Genomic DNA, 15,663 nt, shown 5'->3' on the forward strand with positions numbered 1-15,663 from the left:
CGGGGTACAGGAAACAGCCTCTGTGTGTGTGTGTGTGTGCTTGTGTGTGTGTTTGTGTTTCTGAGAAAAAAAATACTTCACAATATCAGGATTGCTAATTGCACTCTCTCATCTGCTTGTCATCTTCTTCCCCCTCTCTTTCTGTCTCTCATCCAATCTTACCCTCTTTTCCTCCTCCTCTTCCTCCACCCTCTCATCTGCATCTCACCCTTCCCTTCCCCTACTCCTCCTCTCTCTATATCTGCTTCTCATCCATCCCTACTAAAACCTCTCCTAATTGCATCAGTGTGTCAGAATAGGAACAGGAAATGGGAGACCAGTATGTACTGATTTGTCACTGCAGGTCTGCTCCCTGAATAAGCAATTTCTAATAGTTAGCAATGATAAAGGGCTGTCTGAATGGTGCTAAGCTACTGGAATTGCTAAGGCACTAGTTAGAGGAAAGGAGGTTGTCTCATTGAATGAACTGGAAGGGAGGAATGGAGAGAGAAAGATGGGAGAAACAGAGAGAGAGAGTGTGTGTGTGTTTGTGGATGTGAGAGAAAGAAACAGACAAAGACCGAGAGAGAGAGAGATACAGAGAGAGAGAGGAGCGAGAGAGAGATTAGACGACAAACAAAAGAGTGAGAGAGTCTGAATGACAGAGAGAAAGAAAAAGAGAGATGGTGAGAAAATGAGGGAGGAAGCAAAAAGTGAGTGTGTGTCAAAGTACTTGTTTTGGTAGCCAGATAAGGACGGAGGTGTCAATTGGAAGTCAAGGTATTTCCTCACAAGTATAAGTTGGTTTGCTTTTCTCTCCTCTGAATCACTTGAGTCATTATTTATGTTAGAGTCCAGAGGTGCATTCCAAACAGCACCCTATTTCCTTTATAGTGCGCTACTTTTACCCCCTTTTCTCCCCAATTTCGTCATATCCAATTGGTAGTTACAGTCTTGTCCCATCGCTGCAACTCCCGTACGGACTCGGGAGAGGCGAAGGTCGAGAGCCATGTGCCCTCCAAAACACAACTCCACCAAGCAGCATTGCTTCTTGACACAAAGCTCGCTTAACCCGGAAGCCAGCCGCACCATAGTCTTGGAGGAAACACCGTACACCTAGCGACCGTGTCAGCGTGCACTGCGCCCGGCCCGCCCCAGGAGTCGCTAGAGCGCGATGGGACAAGGACATTCCGGCCGGACAAACCCTCCACTAACTCGGACAACGCTGGGCCAATTGTGCGTCGCCTCATGCGTCTCCCGGTCACGGCCGGCTGCAACACAGCCCGGTATCGAACCAGGATCTGTAGTAACGCAGCTAGCACTGCGATGCGGTGCCTTAGACCGCTATGCCACTCGGGAGGCCCTATAGTCCAATATTTTAGACCAGAGCCTTATGGGAATAGGGTGCCATTTGGGAAGCAGAGCAGAGCTTGAAAGAACAGATAATTACTTCAGTCCAGTTCACCATAATTAACTGGCCGGGCTCGCAGCTCTCCTGTGATGTGATGTCACACACACACACACACACACACACACACACACACACACACACACACACACACACACACACACACACACACACACACACACACAGAAAGGCGAGTTCAGAACAGCAGAGATCACAGTAGAGCAGAGCACAGTCCTTGATTGTTAATGACAAACACTAACAAAACACTGTACTTTCTAGAGTGCCTTGAGAAAGTATTCACAACCCATGAACTTTTTCCACATTTTTTTGTGTGTACAGCCTGAATTTAGAAAGGATTACATTTCGATGTTTTGTCACTGGCTTACCCACAATACCCCATAACGTCAAAGTGGAATTATGTTTTCTTTTTTTTGAGTCAATAAATATTCAAACTCTTTGATATGGCAAGCCTAAATGAGTTCAGGAGTAAAAATGTGCTTAACAAGTCACATAATAATATGCAATAATAGTGTTAAATTTTTAGTCTTTGATTTTTGAATGACTACCTCATCTCTGTACCCCACACATACCATTATCTGTAAGGTCCCTCGGTCAAACAGTGAATTTCAAACTCAGACTCAACCACAAAGACTAGGGAGGTTTTCCAATGGCTTGCAAAGAAGGGCACCTATTGTAGATGGGTAAAAATTAAAAATCTCATGCTCCCTTTTAGCATGGTGAAGTTATTAATTACACTTTGGATGATATATCAATACACCCAGTCACTACAAAGATACAGGCGCTCTTCCTAACTCAGTTGCCAGAGAAGAAGAAAACTGCTCAGGGATTGGCAAATGGTGACTTAAAAACAGTTACAGAGTTGAATGGCTGTGACAGGAGAAAACTGAGGATGGATCAACAACATTGTAGTTACTTCACAATACTAACCTAATTGACAGAGTGAAAAGAGAGAAGCCTGTACAGAATAAGTGTTATGTTTGGGGCAAATCCAATACAACACATTACTGAGTACCACTCTCCATATGTTCAAGCATAGTTGTGGCTGCATCATGTTATGGGCATGCTTGTAATCGTTAAAGACTGGGGAGTTTTTCAGGATAAAAAAACTAAAATGGAGCTGGTTCAGTCTGCTTTCCACCAGACACTTGGAGATGAATTCACATTTCAACAGGAAAATAACCTAAATCACAATGCCAAATCTACACTGGAGTTGCTTACCAAGAAGACAGTAAATGTTCCTGAGTGGCCGAGTTACAGTTTTCACTTAAACCTACTTGAAATCTATGGCAAGACCTGAAAATGGTTGTCTAGCAATGATCACCAATAAATTTGTCAGAGCTTGAAGAATTTTGAAAAGAATAATGGGCAAATGTTGCACAATCCAGGTGTGGAAAGCTCTTAGAGACTTACCCAGAACGACTCACAGTTGTAATCGCTGGCCAAAGGTGCTTCTACAAAGTATTGACTCAGGGGTGTGAATACTTATGTAAATGAGATATTTCTGTATTTCATTTAGTTTTTTGGCAAAAAAAAATCATAACAAATGTTGTAATTATGGGGTTTTGTGTGTAGATGGGTGAGAAAGAAAATCTGTTTGATCCATTTTGAATTCAGGCTGGAACACAACTAAATGTGGTATAAGTACTTTCTGAAGGCATTGTAGGTGTATAACGTCACAAAACACTTGTTATTTGTTCATCTCAACAACACAAGCTGAAAGAAAGCCTCTCTGTGTGTGGGCATGATGAGCATCTTCAAACGGATGTCTGATGGCGATATCAAACAGAGATACAGTGTGTCCTGCACAACCAGGATGCTTCCTTCCCAACAAGGAACAGGGATGAGTCCATATAGGAAGACAGGGATTGACTGCCAAACCCATTCAAATTCCCTGTTCCCTCTCTCCCCAACAGGTTTTAAGCTCCCGTACTGACATGTGATTACTAAGCTCTTTCTTCCCCTCTCCTCTCCTCTCCTCTCCTCTCCCCCATCCCTCCATCCTGCTTAGAGATTTACACAAAGCTCTGTCATTTGGTGCATCAGTCAATGATGTGATCTGCTACACTGTGGATTTGGAGGAGAATCACTCATATTGCTCTCCCATTGTGTGTGTGTGTGTTTTAGGGATGTTTGGGTCCAAAATCAGACAGGGAAATTATCTGATTTGCACCTGTCTATCTATTAGCCTACCGAGGGTATATTCCTGAACAGCAGTGTGTGTGTCCACGTGACCGCTACTTACAGCAAGTCACACTCCAGAGTGGGTAATAAAGGAAACATAACCAGAGCATCAGAAGAGACAGAGTGAGAGAGAGACAGAGAGAGGTAACAAATGGGACAAACACCTAATTGAGACTGTGTACAATCCTCTGTGTACAACGTAAAACACCAAATAATGCATGCAGAGCAGAATTAGGCCGATACCCGCTAATGATCAAAATCCGGAAAAGAGCTGTTAAATTCTACAACCACCTAAAAGGAAGCGATTCATAAACCTTCCATAACAAAGCCATCACCTACAGAGAGATGAACCTGGAGAAGAGCCCAATAAGCAAGCTGGTCCTGGGGCTCTTTTCACAAAAACAAACAGACCCCACAAAGCCCCAGGACAGCAACATAATTAGACTCAACCAAATCATGAGAAAACAAAAAGATTACTTGACATATTGGAAATAATTTACAAAACAACAGAGCAAACTAGAATGCTATTTGGCCCTAAACAGAGAGTACATAGTGGCAGAATATCTGACCACTGTGACTGAACCAAAATTAAGGAAACCTTTGACTATGTAGACCCATTGAGCATAGCCTTGCTATTGAGAAAGGCCGCCGAAGGCAGAACTGGCTCTCAACAGCAGACAGGCTATGTGCACACTGCCCACAGAATGAGGTGGAAACTGAGCTGCACTTCATAACTTCCTGCCAAATGTATGACCATATCAGATTACACAGACCCACAAAGAATTCAAAAATAAATCACATTTTGATAAACTCCCATATCTATTGGGTGAAATACCAATGTGCAATCACAGCAACAAGATTTGTGACCTGTTGCCAGAAGAATAGGGCAACCAGTGAAGAACAAACACCATTGTAAATACAACCTATATTTATGTTTATTTATTTCCCATTTTGTACTTTAACTATTTGCACATCATTACAACACTGTATATAGACATAATATGACACTTGAAATGTCTTTATTCTTTTGGAACTTTTGTGAGTGTAAGGTTTACTGTTAATTTTTATTGTTTATTTCACTTTAGTTTACTATCTATTTCACTTGCTTTGGCAATGTTAACATTTGTTTCCCATGCCAATAAAGCCCCTTGAATTGAATTGATAACGAGAGAGGGGAAGAGTCAATGAGAGACCACGTAGATCTGGGAGTAGAGAAACACCATGTTATTGAGTTCACCTACCAGACCTGCTGAACCAAACACACACACACACACACACACACACACACACACACACACACACACACACACACACACACACACACACACACACACTCTTTCTCTGTCCCGCTTTCTTTACATTCCTCTTGTAACGTCTGTCACCCTTTCAGTCAGTTCTACACTCATTTAGGAGTAAGATACAGTCTCATTCAGAAGTCAATGCATAGGAGAGTAACCCTAGCTCTCAAACTCCAAGTGCCGAGATCCAAACCAGAACATTTTACATTTATTTTAATTCCCTTCCATTCATTTCACAGCATGGCCCTAGTCGTTATCCAGGAGGGACTTGGCTCTGGCCCACCAGCGGGTCTGACCTGCTATTTGGATTAACTGGTTTAGAGTGGCGGTTGAAAGAGGTGGGAAATTGGACCATCCTTTCATACTGTGATGGTGGCAGATGCTCCCCTCACATGCACTCACACACACGCATGCCCCCCCCAATACACGTGCATGTACCCCACATCCCCAATAAACACACAAACACATATAGAAGACGGATATATCAAGAAGTCTGCTAGATGCCCTCAATCTCACACAAATTATCAAGGAACCTACCAGGTACAACCCTAAATCCGTAACCATGGGCAAACTCTTAGATATCATCCTGACCAACTTGCCCTCTAAATATACCTCTGCTGTCTTCAACCAGGATCTCAGCGGTCACTGCCTCATTGCCTGCGTGCGTAATGGGTCCGCGGTCAAATGACCACCGCTCATCACTGTCAAACGCTCCCTAAAACACTTCAGCGAGCAGGCCTTTCTAACCGACCTGGCCCGGGTATCCTGGAAGGATATTAACCTCATCCTGTCAGTAGAGGATGCCTGGTTGCTCTTAAATAAGCATGCCCCATTCAAAAAATGTAGAACTAAGAACAGATATGGCCCTTGGTTCAGGAACTAATATACTCAGTCAGTTAGGAAAGCTAAGGCTAGCTTTTTCAAACAGAAATTTGCTTGCTGTAGCACTATTTCCAAAAAGTTTTGGGACACTGTAAAGTCCATGGAGAATAAGAGCACCTCCTCCCAGCTGCCCACTGCACTGAGGAAAGGAAACACTGTCACCACCGATAAATCTACGATAATCGACAATTTCAATAAGCAATTTTCCACGGCTGGCCATGCCTTCCACCAGGCTACCCCTACCCCGGCCAACACCTCAGCACCCCCTGCAGCAACTTACCAACCCCCCCCCCCCCCCCATTTCTCCTTCACCCAAATCCAGATAGCTGATGTTCTGAAAGAGCTGCAAAATTCTGTATCCCTACAAATCAGCCGGGCTAGTCAATCTGAACCCTGTCTTTCTAAAATTATTTGACGAAATTGCTGCAACCCCTATTACTAGCCTGTTCAACCTCTCTTTCGCATCATCTGAGATCCCCAAAGATTGGAAAGCTGCCGCGGTCATCCCCCTCTCTCCAAAGGGGGAGACACCTTAGACCCAAACTGTTATAGACCTATATCCATCCTGCCCTGCCTTTCTAAAATCTTCGAAAGCCAAGTTAATAAACAGATCACCAACCATTTCGAATCCCACCGTACCTTCTCCACTATGCAATCTGGTTTCCGAGCTGGTCATGGGTGCACCTCAGCCACACTCAAGGTCCTAAATGATATCATAACCGTCATCGATAAAAGAGAGTACTGTGCAGCCGTCTTCATCGACCTGGCCAAGACTTTCGACTCTGTCAATCACCGCATTCTTATCGGCTGACTCAATAGCCTTGGCTTCTCAAATGTCTGCCTCGCCTGGTTCACCAACTACTTCTCTGATCGAGTTCAGTGTGTCAAATCGGAGGGCCTGTTGTCCGGACCTCTGGCAGTCTCTATGGGGGTGCCACAGGTTTCAATTCTCGTACCGACTCTTTTCTCTGTATATATCAACGATGTCGCTCTTGCTGTTGGTGATTCTCTGATCCACCTCTACGCAGACGACACCATTCTGTATACTTCTGGCCCTTCTTTGGACACTATGCTAAAAAACCTCCAAACGAGCTTCAACGCCATACAACACTCCTTCCATGGCCTCCAACTGCTTTTAAATGCTAGTAAAACTAAGTGCATGCTCTTCAACCGATTGCTGCCCGCACCCTCCCGCCCGCCTAGCATCACTACCCTGGACGGTTCTGACCTAGAATATGTGGACAACTACAAACACCTAGGTGTTTGGTTAGACTGTAAACTCTCCTTCTCCTTACGCATCTCCAATCCAAAATTAAATCTAGAACCAGCTTCCTATTTCGCAACAAAGCATTCACTCATGCCGCCAAACATATCCTCGTAAAACTGACTATCCTACCGATCCTCGACTTCGGCGATGTAATTTACAAAATAGCCCCGAACACTCTACTCAGCCAACTGGATGTAGTCTATCACAGTGCCATCCATTTTATCACCAAAGCCCCATATACTACCCACCACTGTGACCTCTATGCTCTCGTTGGCTGGCTCTCACTACATATCTGTCGCCAAACTCTCTGGCTCCAGGTCATCTATAAGTCTTTGCTAGGTAAAGAAACCGCCTTATCTCAGCTCACTGGTCACCAAAGCAACACCCACCCTCAGCACGGGCTCCAGCAGGTATATTGCACTGGTCATCCCCAAAGCCAACACTTCCTTTGGCCACCTCTCCTTCCAGTTCTCTAATGCCAATGACTGGAACGAATTGCAAAAATCACTGAAGCTGGAGTCTTGTATCTCCCTCTCTAACTTTAAGCATCATCTGTCAGAGCAGCTTACCAATCACTGTAAAACTACACAGCCAATCTGTAAATAGCACACCCGACTACCTCATCCCCATATTATTACTTATTAATTATTACTCCCCATATTATTACCCTCTTGCACCCCAGTATCTCTACTTACACATCATCATCTGCACATCTATCACTCCAGTGTTAATGCTAAATTGTAATTATTTTCGCCTCTATGGCCTATTTATTGCCTAACCCCTTAACTCTTCTACATTTGCACACACTGTATATATATCTCTATTTTTATTTTCTTATGTGTTATTGACTGTACGTTTGTTTATGTGTAACTCTGTGTTGTTGTTTTTATCGCACTGCTATGCTTTATCGTGGCCAGGTTGCAGTTGTAAATGTGAACTTGTTCTCAACTGGTCTACCTGGTTAAATAAAGGGGAAATAATAATAAATTTAAAAAGGGGGCAACTCTGCAGAGAGTTGCAGAGACAGAAGTGATGAACACACACACACACACACACATGCACCACCAGTAGAGTATTTTATCTAGCCGCCTCTTAAGAGGTGCTCCCAATAACCACGGAGACAGCGGGCCTCCCCATAACAACCACAGAAAGGAAACTGCTCTTAAGAGGTGCTCCCAATAACCACGGAGACAGTGGGCCTCCCCATAACAACCACAGAAAGGAAACTGCTCTTAAGAGGTGCTCCCAATAACCACGGAGACAGTGGGCCTCCCCATAACAACCACAGAAAGGAAACTGCTCTTAAGAGGTGCTCCCAATAACCACGGAGACAGCGGGCCTCCCCATAACAACCACAGAAAGGAAACTGCTCTTAAGAGGTGCTCCCAATAACCACGGAGACAGTGGGCCTCCCCATAACAACCACAGAAAGGAAACTGCTCTTAAGAGGTGCTCCCAATAACCACGGAGACAGCGGGCCTCCCCATAACAACCACAGAAAGGAAACTGCTCTTAAGAGGTGCTCCCAATAACCACGGAGACAGCGGGCCTCCCCATAACAACCACAGAAAGGAAACTGCTCTTAAGAGGTGCTCCCAATAACCACGGAGACAGCGGGCCTCCCCATAACAACCACAGAAAGGAAACTGCTCTTAAAGCTGGAATCCGTACATGGTGAAACTGCCACGTCTGTTTGCAATATTACAACAATGAAGAAGTTACTTCAAACAACAAACACAGTTTGTCCCCCTTGGACATCATTGTTAGGTAACGTGTGATAGAACAGCAGAGTATATACTGAGATCATTTTATTTTTACTATGCTGGATGCTCCTCTCCTCCATTTCATCAACAAAACTAAAACAATAACAAATGTGCTGCGGTGAACAGTGCTGTTGTTTCACCTTCTGCAGATTTCAGCTTTAACACATTGCTTCTCCCGCTCGCACACACACACACACACACACACACACACACACACACGTCGGTGGTTTCTCTTACTGCGTTTAAAAACACATAAATACACACACAAGAACGCTGAAGGATGTCCCCCAAGACAAACAAACACACACACTAAGACAATACAAAACTATCTGCTGTCAGTATCAACAACACCAATGAGAAAGAGCCCGTCATACCTTCATCTTCCAACAGGTATTCATGGCTGCTAGATCCTTGATCCCTACACACGCCCTCAGAGACACACAGACAGACAAAGAGTCCTGGGGGGGTTACATGCCCCTGTGTAAATCCTCTCCGAGGGAGACGAGACAACCGTTAGTTAATACAGAAATGGAAGCGCAGCAGTGTCACCCAGCTGTCTCCTTGGCGATGGCAGCTCCAATAACACACCCCTAGACAAAGACAGACAGAGCAGTAATAGAGAGATAGAGAGAAGGAGGGATAGAGGGAGGGAGAGAGAGAGACTGAAAGGCTGTCCTATATTTGCCTCTCACAGAGAGAGAGGCTCTGAGCTGCTGCTGCTATACTTGTCTGGGCTTGCCCTCTCCCAGCTACTGCACACAAACACCCCCCCCCCACACACACACACTAAGCCAACCCGGCAGGGCAGCAATCTGATTGGCCCAAAAAAACACTTCCTCCAGCTGATCCCAATGAGGGGAGCAGCGGTCTAAGGCACTGCATCTCAGTGCTAGAGGTGTCACTACAGACACCCTGTATCTATTCCAGGCTGTATCACAACCGGCCGTGATTGGGAGTCTCATAGGGCGGCGCACAATTGGCCCAGCGTCGTCCGGTGTAGGCTGTCATTGTAAATAAGAATTTGTTCTTAACTGACTTGCCTAGTTAAATAAAATGTTAAATATTCCCTATGCTCACTCAGCTTAACCAGTGCCTACCCCTAACCTCACTCAGCCTGTCACTTGGCTACAAGCTCGATTGACACACACACACACACACACACACACACACACACACACACACACACACACACACACACACACACACACACACACACACACACACACACACACACACACACACACACACACACACACACACACACACACACACAGAGCCTCAGGTGCAGGCTTGTCCCATTTAGATGAGAAAACACATGTTCACCTCCCTCCACCAATCAGAGATGACCTTACTTCCTGGCCCTCCAATCATCAGCGGGGAGAGAGACAAGTCTATCTACCCAATTTTTCACAAACTCTACGCACACTCACAAGACAATATATGCACACTATACTTTATACACACTCACTCACACACACACACACACTATGCTGACACAAAACCCACACACATTCACATATACACATTCACACACACACACACACTCACAACCACACACACATGCTTCTGCTACTCTGTTCTGTATTTTACTCTTATTATCTATCCTGATGCCTAGTCACTTTACCCTGCCTTCATGTACATCAGTGGCAGTCGGTGCCGTTTAATATGAGGGAGGACTGTTTTTTTTATTTATTAAGCATAGCCTTAATTCTATTACAGCATATTGGATGACTGTCATTCATATTCCATTCATCCATCTCAATGTAACAGCGAGAGGTTTAGGCGACTACATGATACAAACATTTTCACTATACCCCTCATGAAGATGCTACAACCTAGCATACGAACAAACGTTTTAAACATAGGTGCACAGGTCAAGAGAAATTTGAGTAATCAAGGTGACAGACATTGACACATTCAATACCGCCTTGCACACTCTTACCTGCATCTAGCTGATCTAGAAAAAAACTTTCCAAGCCAAACCTTCATATCATAACAGTTAACTGCTACAAACAGCCTCTACATCGTTGTCACCATATTAACATCCTAGTCAACATAGCTACTAGAACTAACACGTTAGTAAACCCGCTACAATCATGCAGTACGGTGTACATTCAGCAAGCAGTTTAGCAGTTACACCGACAGGCCCCAGTGGCAATACATTTATAAAACCAAACACTAATTTGACTTGGAAGATTATCAGTGTTGCATAGCCATAGCCAGTTCAAATAGCAGCCTTCTCTGTTTGAGCCGGGTGTTTGAGTAGGCTAAACTAGCTAGCTGCATTAGCTAGCTAAATGAGAAAAAAATACAACAAAATCTCCCTCCCTCCTTCACTCACTCCCTGCATTTTGGAAGAAATTAATTTGTTGAAAACTGTTCAACTATTGCCTTTCTCTCTCTTTGAGTCAACTACCCAACACATTTTATGCACTGCAATGCTAGCTAGCTGTAGCTTATGCTTTCAGTACTAGATTAATTCTCTGATTCTTATTTTTTAAAATTTTATTTAACATTTATTTAACTAGGCAAGTCAGTTAAGAACTTGTCAGTTATTTACAATGACAGCCTACCAAAGGCAAAAGGCCTCCTGCGGGGACGGGGGCTGGGATTAAAAATACAATTAAAATATAGGATAAAACACACATCACGACCAGAGGGACAACACAACACTACATAAAGAGAGACCTAATACAACAACATAGCATGGCAGCAACACATAGCATGACATTGATTGGGTGGACAACATGTCAGTTCATGCTGCAAGAGCTCTGATAGGTTGGAAGACGTCCTCCGGAAGTTGTCATGATTACTCATTAAGTCTATGGAAGGGGGTGAGAACCATGAGCCTCCTAGGTTTTGTACTGAAGTCAATGTACCCAGAGGAGGACGGAAACTAGCTGTCTTCCAGCTCCACCATAGTGCTACCCTACAGAGTGCTGTTGAGGCCACTGTAGACCTTCATTGCAAAACAGTGTGTTTTAATCAATTATTTGGTGACGTGAATATATTTAGTATAATTTAATCTAAACATGATAAATGTTATTTTATTCCTTGTGTTAGAATTTTTTCTTTTTATTACAATTGTGTAACTCTACATCATTGGGAAGGGCCCGTAAACAACCATTTCACGGTAAAGTCTACACCCGTTGTATTCAGCGCATGTGACAAATAAAATTAGATTTGAAGTCAGAGGGAGTTCAGTTGACAGAGATTCATTTATTAGAGACATCCTCACAGCTGGATCCAAGAGCAAATCTAGATCTAGAGCCCCAATGGGTGTCAATTATATTAGTGTTACTGTTTACACATGGATGCAATTAATTTAGCACCATACTGAGTAGAACTGTAAAGATGTTAGAGAGATCAAATCTAATTATATTTGTCACATGCTTCATAAACAACAAGTGGACTTGAAATGCTTACTCAATGCTTACTCTTTTTCCAACAATGCAGAGTTAAGATTTTAAAAATCAATAACAAATATAAATGATATTAGAGGGAGAGAGGTAGGGAGGGAGGGAGAAAGAAGGAGAGAGGTACAGACGGAACAAGAAAAGGAGAGAGAAGGGGTGAGAAGGGGAGAGAAAGAGGAGAAGAGAGGGGGAAAGAAAGAGGAGGAGAGAAGAGGAGAAGTGCTACACACTGATATCTATTGAGTGGAAAAGACAATGATGAGAGATATGAGAGAAAACATGCTCATACTCCCAGATATTTAGAGTGGCTGAGAGGCGAAATCATTTTTTGGCAATAGACTATAAAAGTCTGTCTGTTTTATCGTATAAATACAGCATTATCTTATTTTTGTATACAGGTATCATATTATTGTATTAAGTTGATGATCAGTTGCTGGTGGACACCAGGCTGTCTGTCTGATTTGATTCTAGACTAACTCCTGACTGAAGAAACAGAAGGCGAAAAAACTGCAGGCTTTGTCATGACATTAAATCAATCAATTGGGGGTGGTGGAGCTAACAAACAAAAAACAATAGCCAATCAGTGTTGAGTACAGCGGCATCCATGCCGCCAGCCTTTGTGGCGACAGCTTTACACAACACACGTTCCACATGACATGGTCAATTTGGCATCAACCAGCAGGCATGACGCTGTGTTTCTATGTTCACATTTAGGCTAGCTTAGGACATAGAGTGGGTCTATGTTAAGCACACACACACACACACACACACACACACACACACACACACACACACACACACACACACACACACACACACACACACACACACACACACACACACACACACACACACACACACACACAGTCAGAGAAAATCTCCCACGTCTCGGGAGACTCACAGGGAGCTTAACCATGAGCCAATCAGAATAGGTCAGGCCACAGCTGTAGTGTGTGAGTACCACAAGAGGCTGCTGAGGGAAGGACGGCTTAGTCCTCACTCCCCCCTATCTGAGATACCTACTGCAGCCCTTATCCTCCACATACAACACCCGTTCTGCCAGTCAGTTTGTTACAGGTCCCCAAATCTCTTCATTCAAAGACTCAATCTTGGACACTCTTACTGACACTTCACGTGATATTTTGTTGTCTCTACATTCTTGCACTCTGTGCTGCTGTCTGTGCCGAATAATGTTTGTACCATGTTTTGAACTGCTACCATGTTGTGATGTTGCCATATTGTGTTGCTGTCATGCTGTGTTGTCTTAGGTCTCTCTTTATGTAAGAGAAAGGGGGGATACCTAGTCAGTTGTCCAACAATGTATTCAACTGAAATGTGTCTTCCGCATTTAACCCAACCACTCTGAATCCGAAAGGTGCGGGGGACTGCCTCAATCGACATCCACGTATTCGGCCCCCGGGGAAGTGGGTTAACTGCCTTGCTCAGGGGCAGAACAACATTTTTACCTCGTCAGCTCGGGGATTCGATCCAGCAACCTTTCGGTTACTGGCCCAACGTTCTAACCACAAGGCTTTATGTAGTGTGGTGTTGTGGTGGCTCTCTTGTCGTGATGTCTGTTTTGTCCTACCAAAATGCTTTTTGCCTTTTGGTAGGCTGTCATTGTAAATAATAGTTTGTTCTTAAATGACTTGCCTAGTTAAATAAAGGTTAAATAAAAATAATGTCTGGAATGGAGTTAATGGAATGGTATCAAACACATGGAAAACCAGGTGTTTGACGAGTTCGATACCATTCCATTGATTCCATTCCAGCCATTACTATGAGCCCGTCCGCCACAGTTAAGGTGCCACCAACCTCCTGTGGTGTGCATGTGCGTGGGTATATGTGTGTGTGTACTGTGTGTGTTCCCGGGGTTTTAGGTCAGGGCCAGGTCAAAGGACAAAGAGCTAAGAAGTGCTTTCACTTTCACTGAGCAACGCTGCTAATCGGCTTTGGGCGGGTAAACCCAGCCCTAAAAGGCCCTTACTGCTCTGCTCATGGACTTTGACCAGCAGTCATCACGCCACAGATTAACTGAAACAGCACAACAGCCCATAAAACACACAACTACAGTGCTCTCTGGGCATTACTGACAACCATATACAGTTTTATCAGAATGGCTCTATTTTTCTCAACTGACCACAATAAAAAAGTGGTCAGATGAAGCAGATGCTAAGCTACAGGACAGTTTTGCTAGCAAAGACGGGAATATGTTCAGGGATTCCTCCGATGGTATTGAGGAGTACACCACATCAGTCATTGGCTTCATCAATAAGTGCATCGATGACGTCGTCCCCACAGTGACCGTACGTACATACCCCAACCAGAAGCCATGGATTACAGGCAACATCTGCACTGAGCTAAAGGCTAGAGCTGCCGCTTTCAAGGAGCGGGACTCTAACCCGGAAGCTTATAAGAAATCCCGCTATGCCCACCAACGAACCATCAATCAGGCAAAACGTCAATACAGGACTAAGATCGAATCGCACTACACCGGCTCTGATGCTCGTCGGATGTGGCAGGGCTTGCAAACCATTACAGGCTACAAAGGGAAGCACAGCCGAGAGCTGCCCAGTGACATGAGCCTACCAGACGAGCTAAACTACTTCTATGCTCGCTTCGAGGCAAATAACACTAAAACATGCATGAGAGCACCAGCTGTTCTGGAAGACTGTGTGATCAGGCTCCGCAGACGATGTGAGAAAGACCCTTAAACAGGTCAACATTCACAAGGCCGCAGGGCCAGACGGATTACCAGGACGTATACTGCGAGCATGCGCTGACCAACTGGCAAGTGTCTTCACTGACTTTTTCAACCTTTGTAATATCAACATGTTTCAAGCAGACCACTATAGTGTCTGTGCCCAAGAACACTAAGGTAACCTGCCTAAATGACCACCGACCCTTAGCACTCACGTCTGTAGCCATGAAGTGCTTCGAAAGGCTGGTAATGGCTCACATCAACACCATTATCCCAGAAACCCTAGACCCATTCCAATGTGCATACTGCCCTAAAAGATCCACAGATGATTCAATCTCTATTGCACTCCACACTGCGCTTTCCCACCTGGACAAAAGGAACACGTATGTGAGAATGCTATTCATTGACTACAGCTCAGTGTTCAACACCATACTACCCTCAAAGCTCATCAATAAGCTAAGGACCCTGGGACTAAATGCCTCCCTCTGCAACTGGATCCTGGACTTCCTGATGGGCCAACCCCAGGTGGTAAGGGTAGGTAACAGCGCATCCGCCACACTGATCCTCAACACAGGCACCCCTCAGGGGTGCGTGCTCAGTCCCCTCCTGTACTCCCTGTTCACTCATGACTGCATGGCCAGGCACGAATTCAACACCATCATTAAGTTTGCAGATGACACAACAGTGGTAGACCTGATCAAAGACAACGACAAGACAGCCTATAGGGAAGAGGTCAGAGACCTGGCC

The 15,663-nt window shown here is 44.4% G+C and overlaps 1 protein-coding gene across 2 annotated transcripts in view; it reads right to left on the minus strand.

The window, feature by feature from the left end:
- Nucleotides 1–15,663, minus strand: part of LOC120046717 (E3 ubiquitin-protein ligase MARCHF8-like) — a 126,447-nt gene that overhangs the window by 41,680 nt on the left and 69,104 nt on the right. The window contains exon 1 of one of the 2 annotated variants that reach the window (XM_038992163.1): nt 9,174–9,475. The exons of the other annotated variant lie outside the window; for it this stretch is intronic. Within the exon in view, the coding sequence (XP_038848091.1) occupies nt 9,174–9,197 (24 nt within the window). The 5' untranslated portion in view covers nt 9,198–9,475. Of the gene's footprint in view, nt 1–9,173; nt 9,476–15,663 lie in introns of those variants that run through there. 2 annotated transcript variants of the gene reach the window in all.

Source organism: Salvelinus namaycush, chromosome 4, assembly GCF_016432855.1.
Source record: "Salvelinus namaycush isolate Seneca chromosome 4, SaNama_1.0, whole genome shotgun sequence".
Classification (NCBI taxonomy): Eukaryota; Metazoa; Chordata; class Actinopteri; order Salmoniformes; family Salmonidae; genus Salvelinus; species Salvelinus namaycush.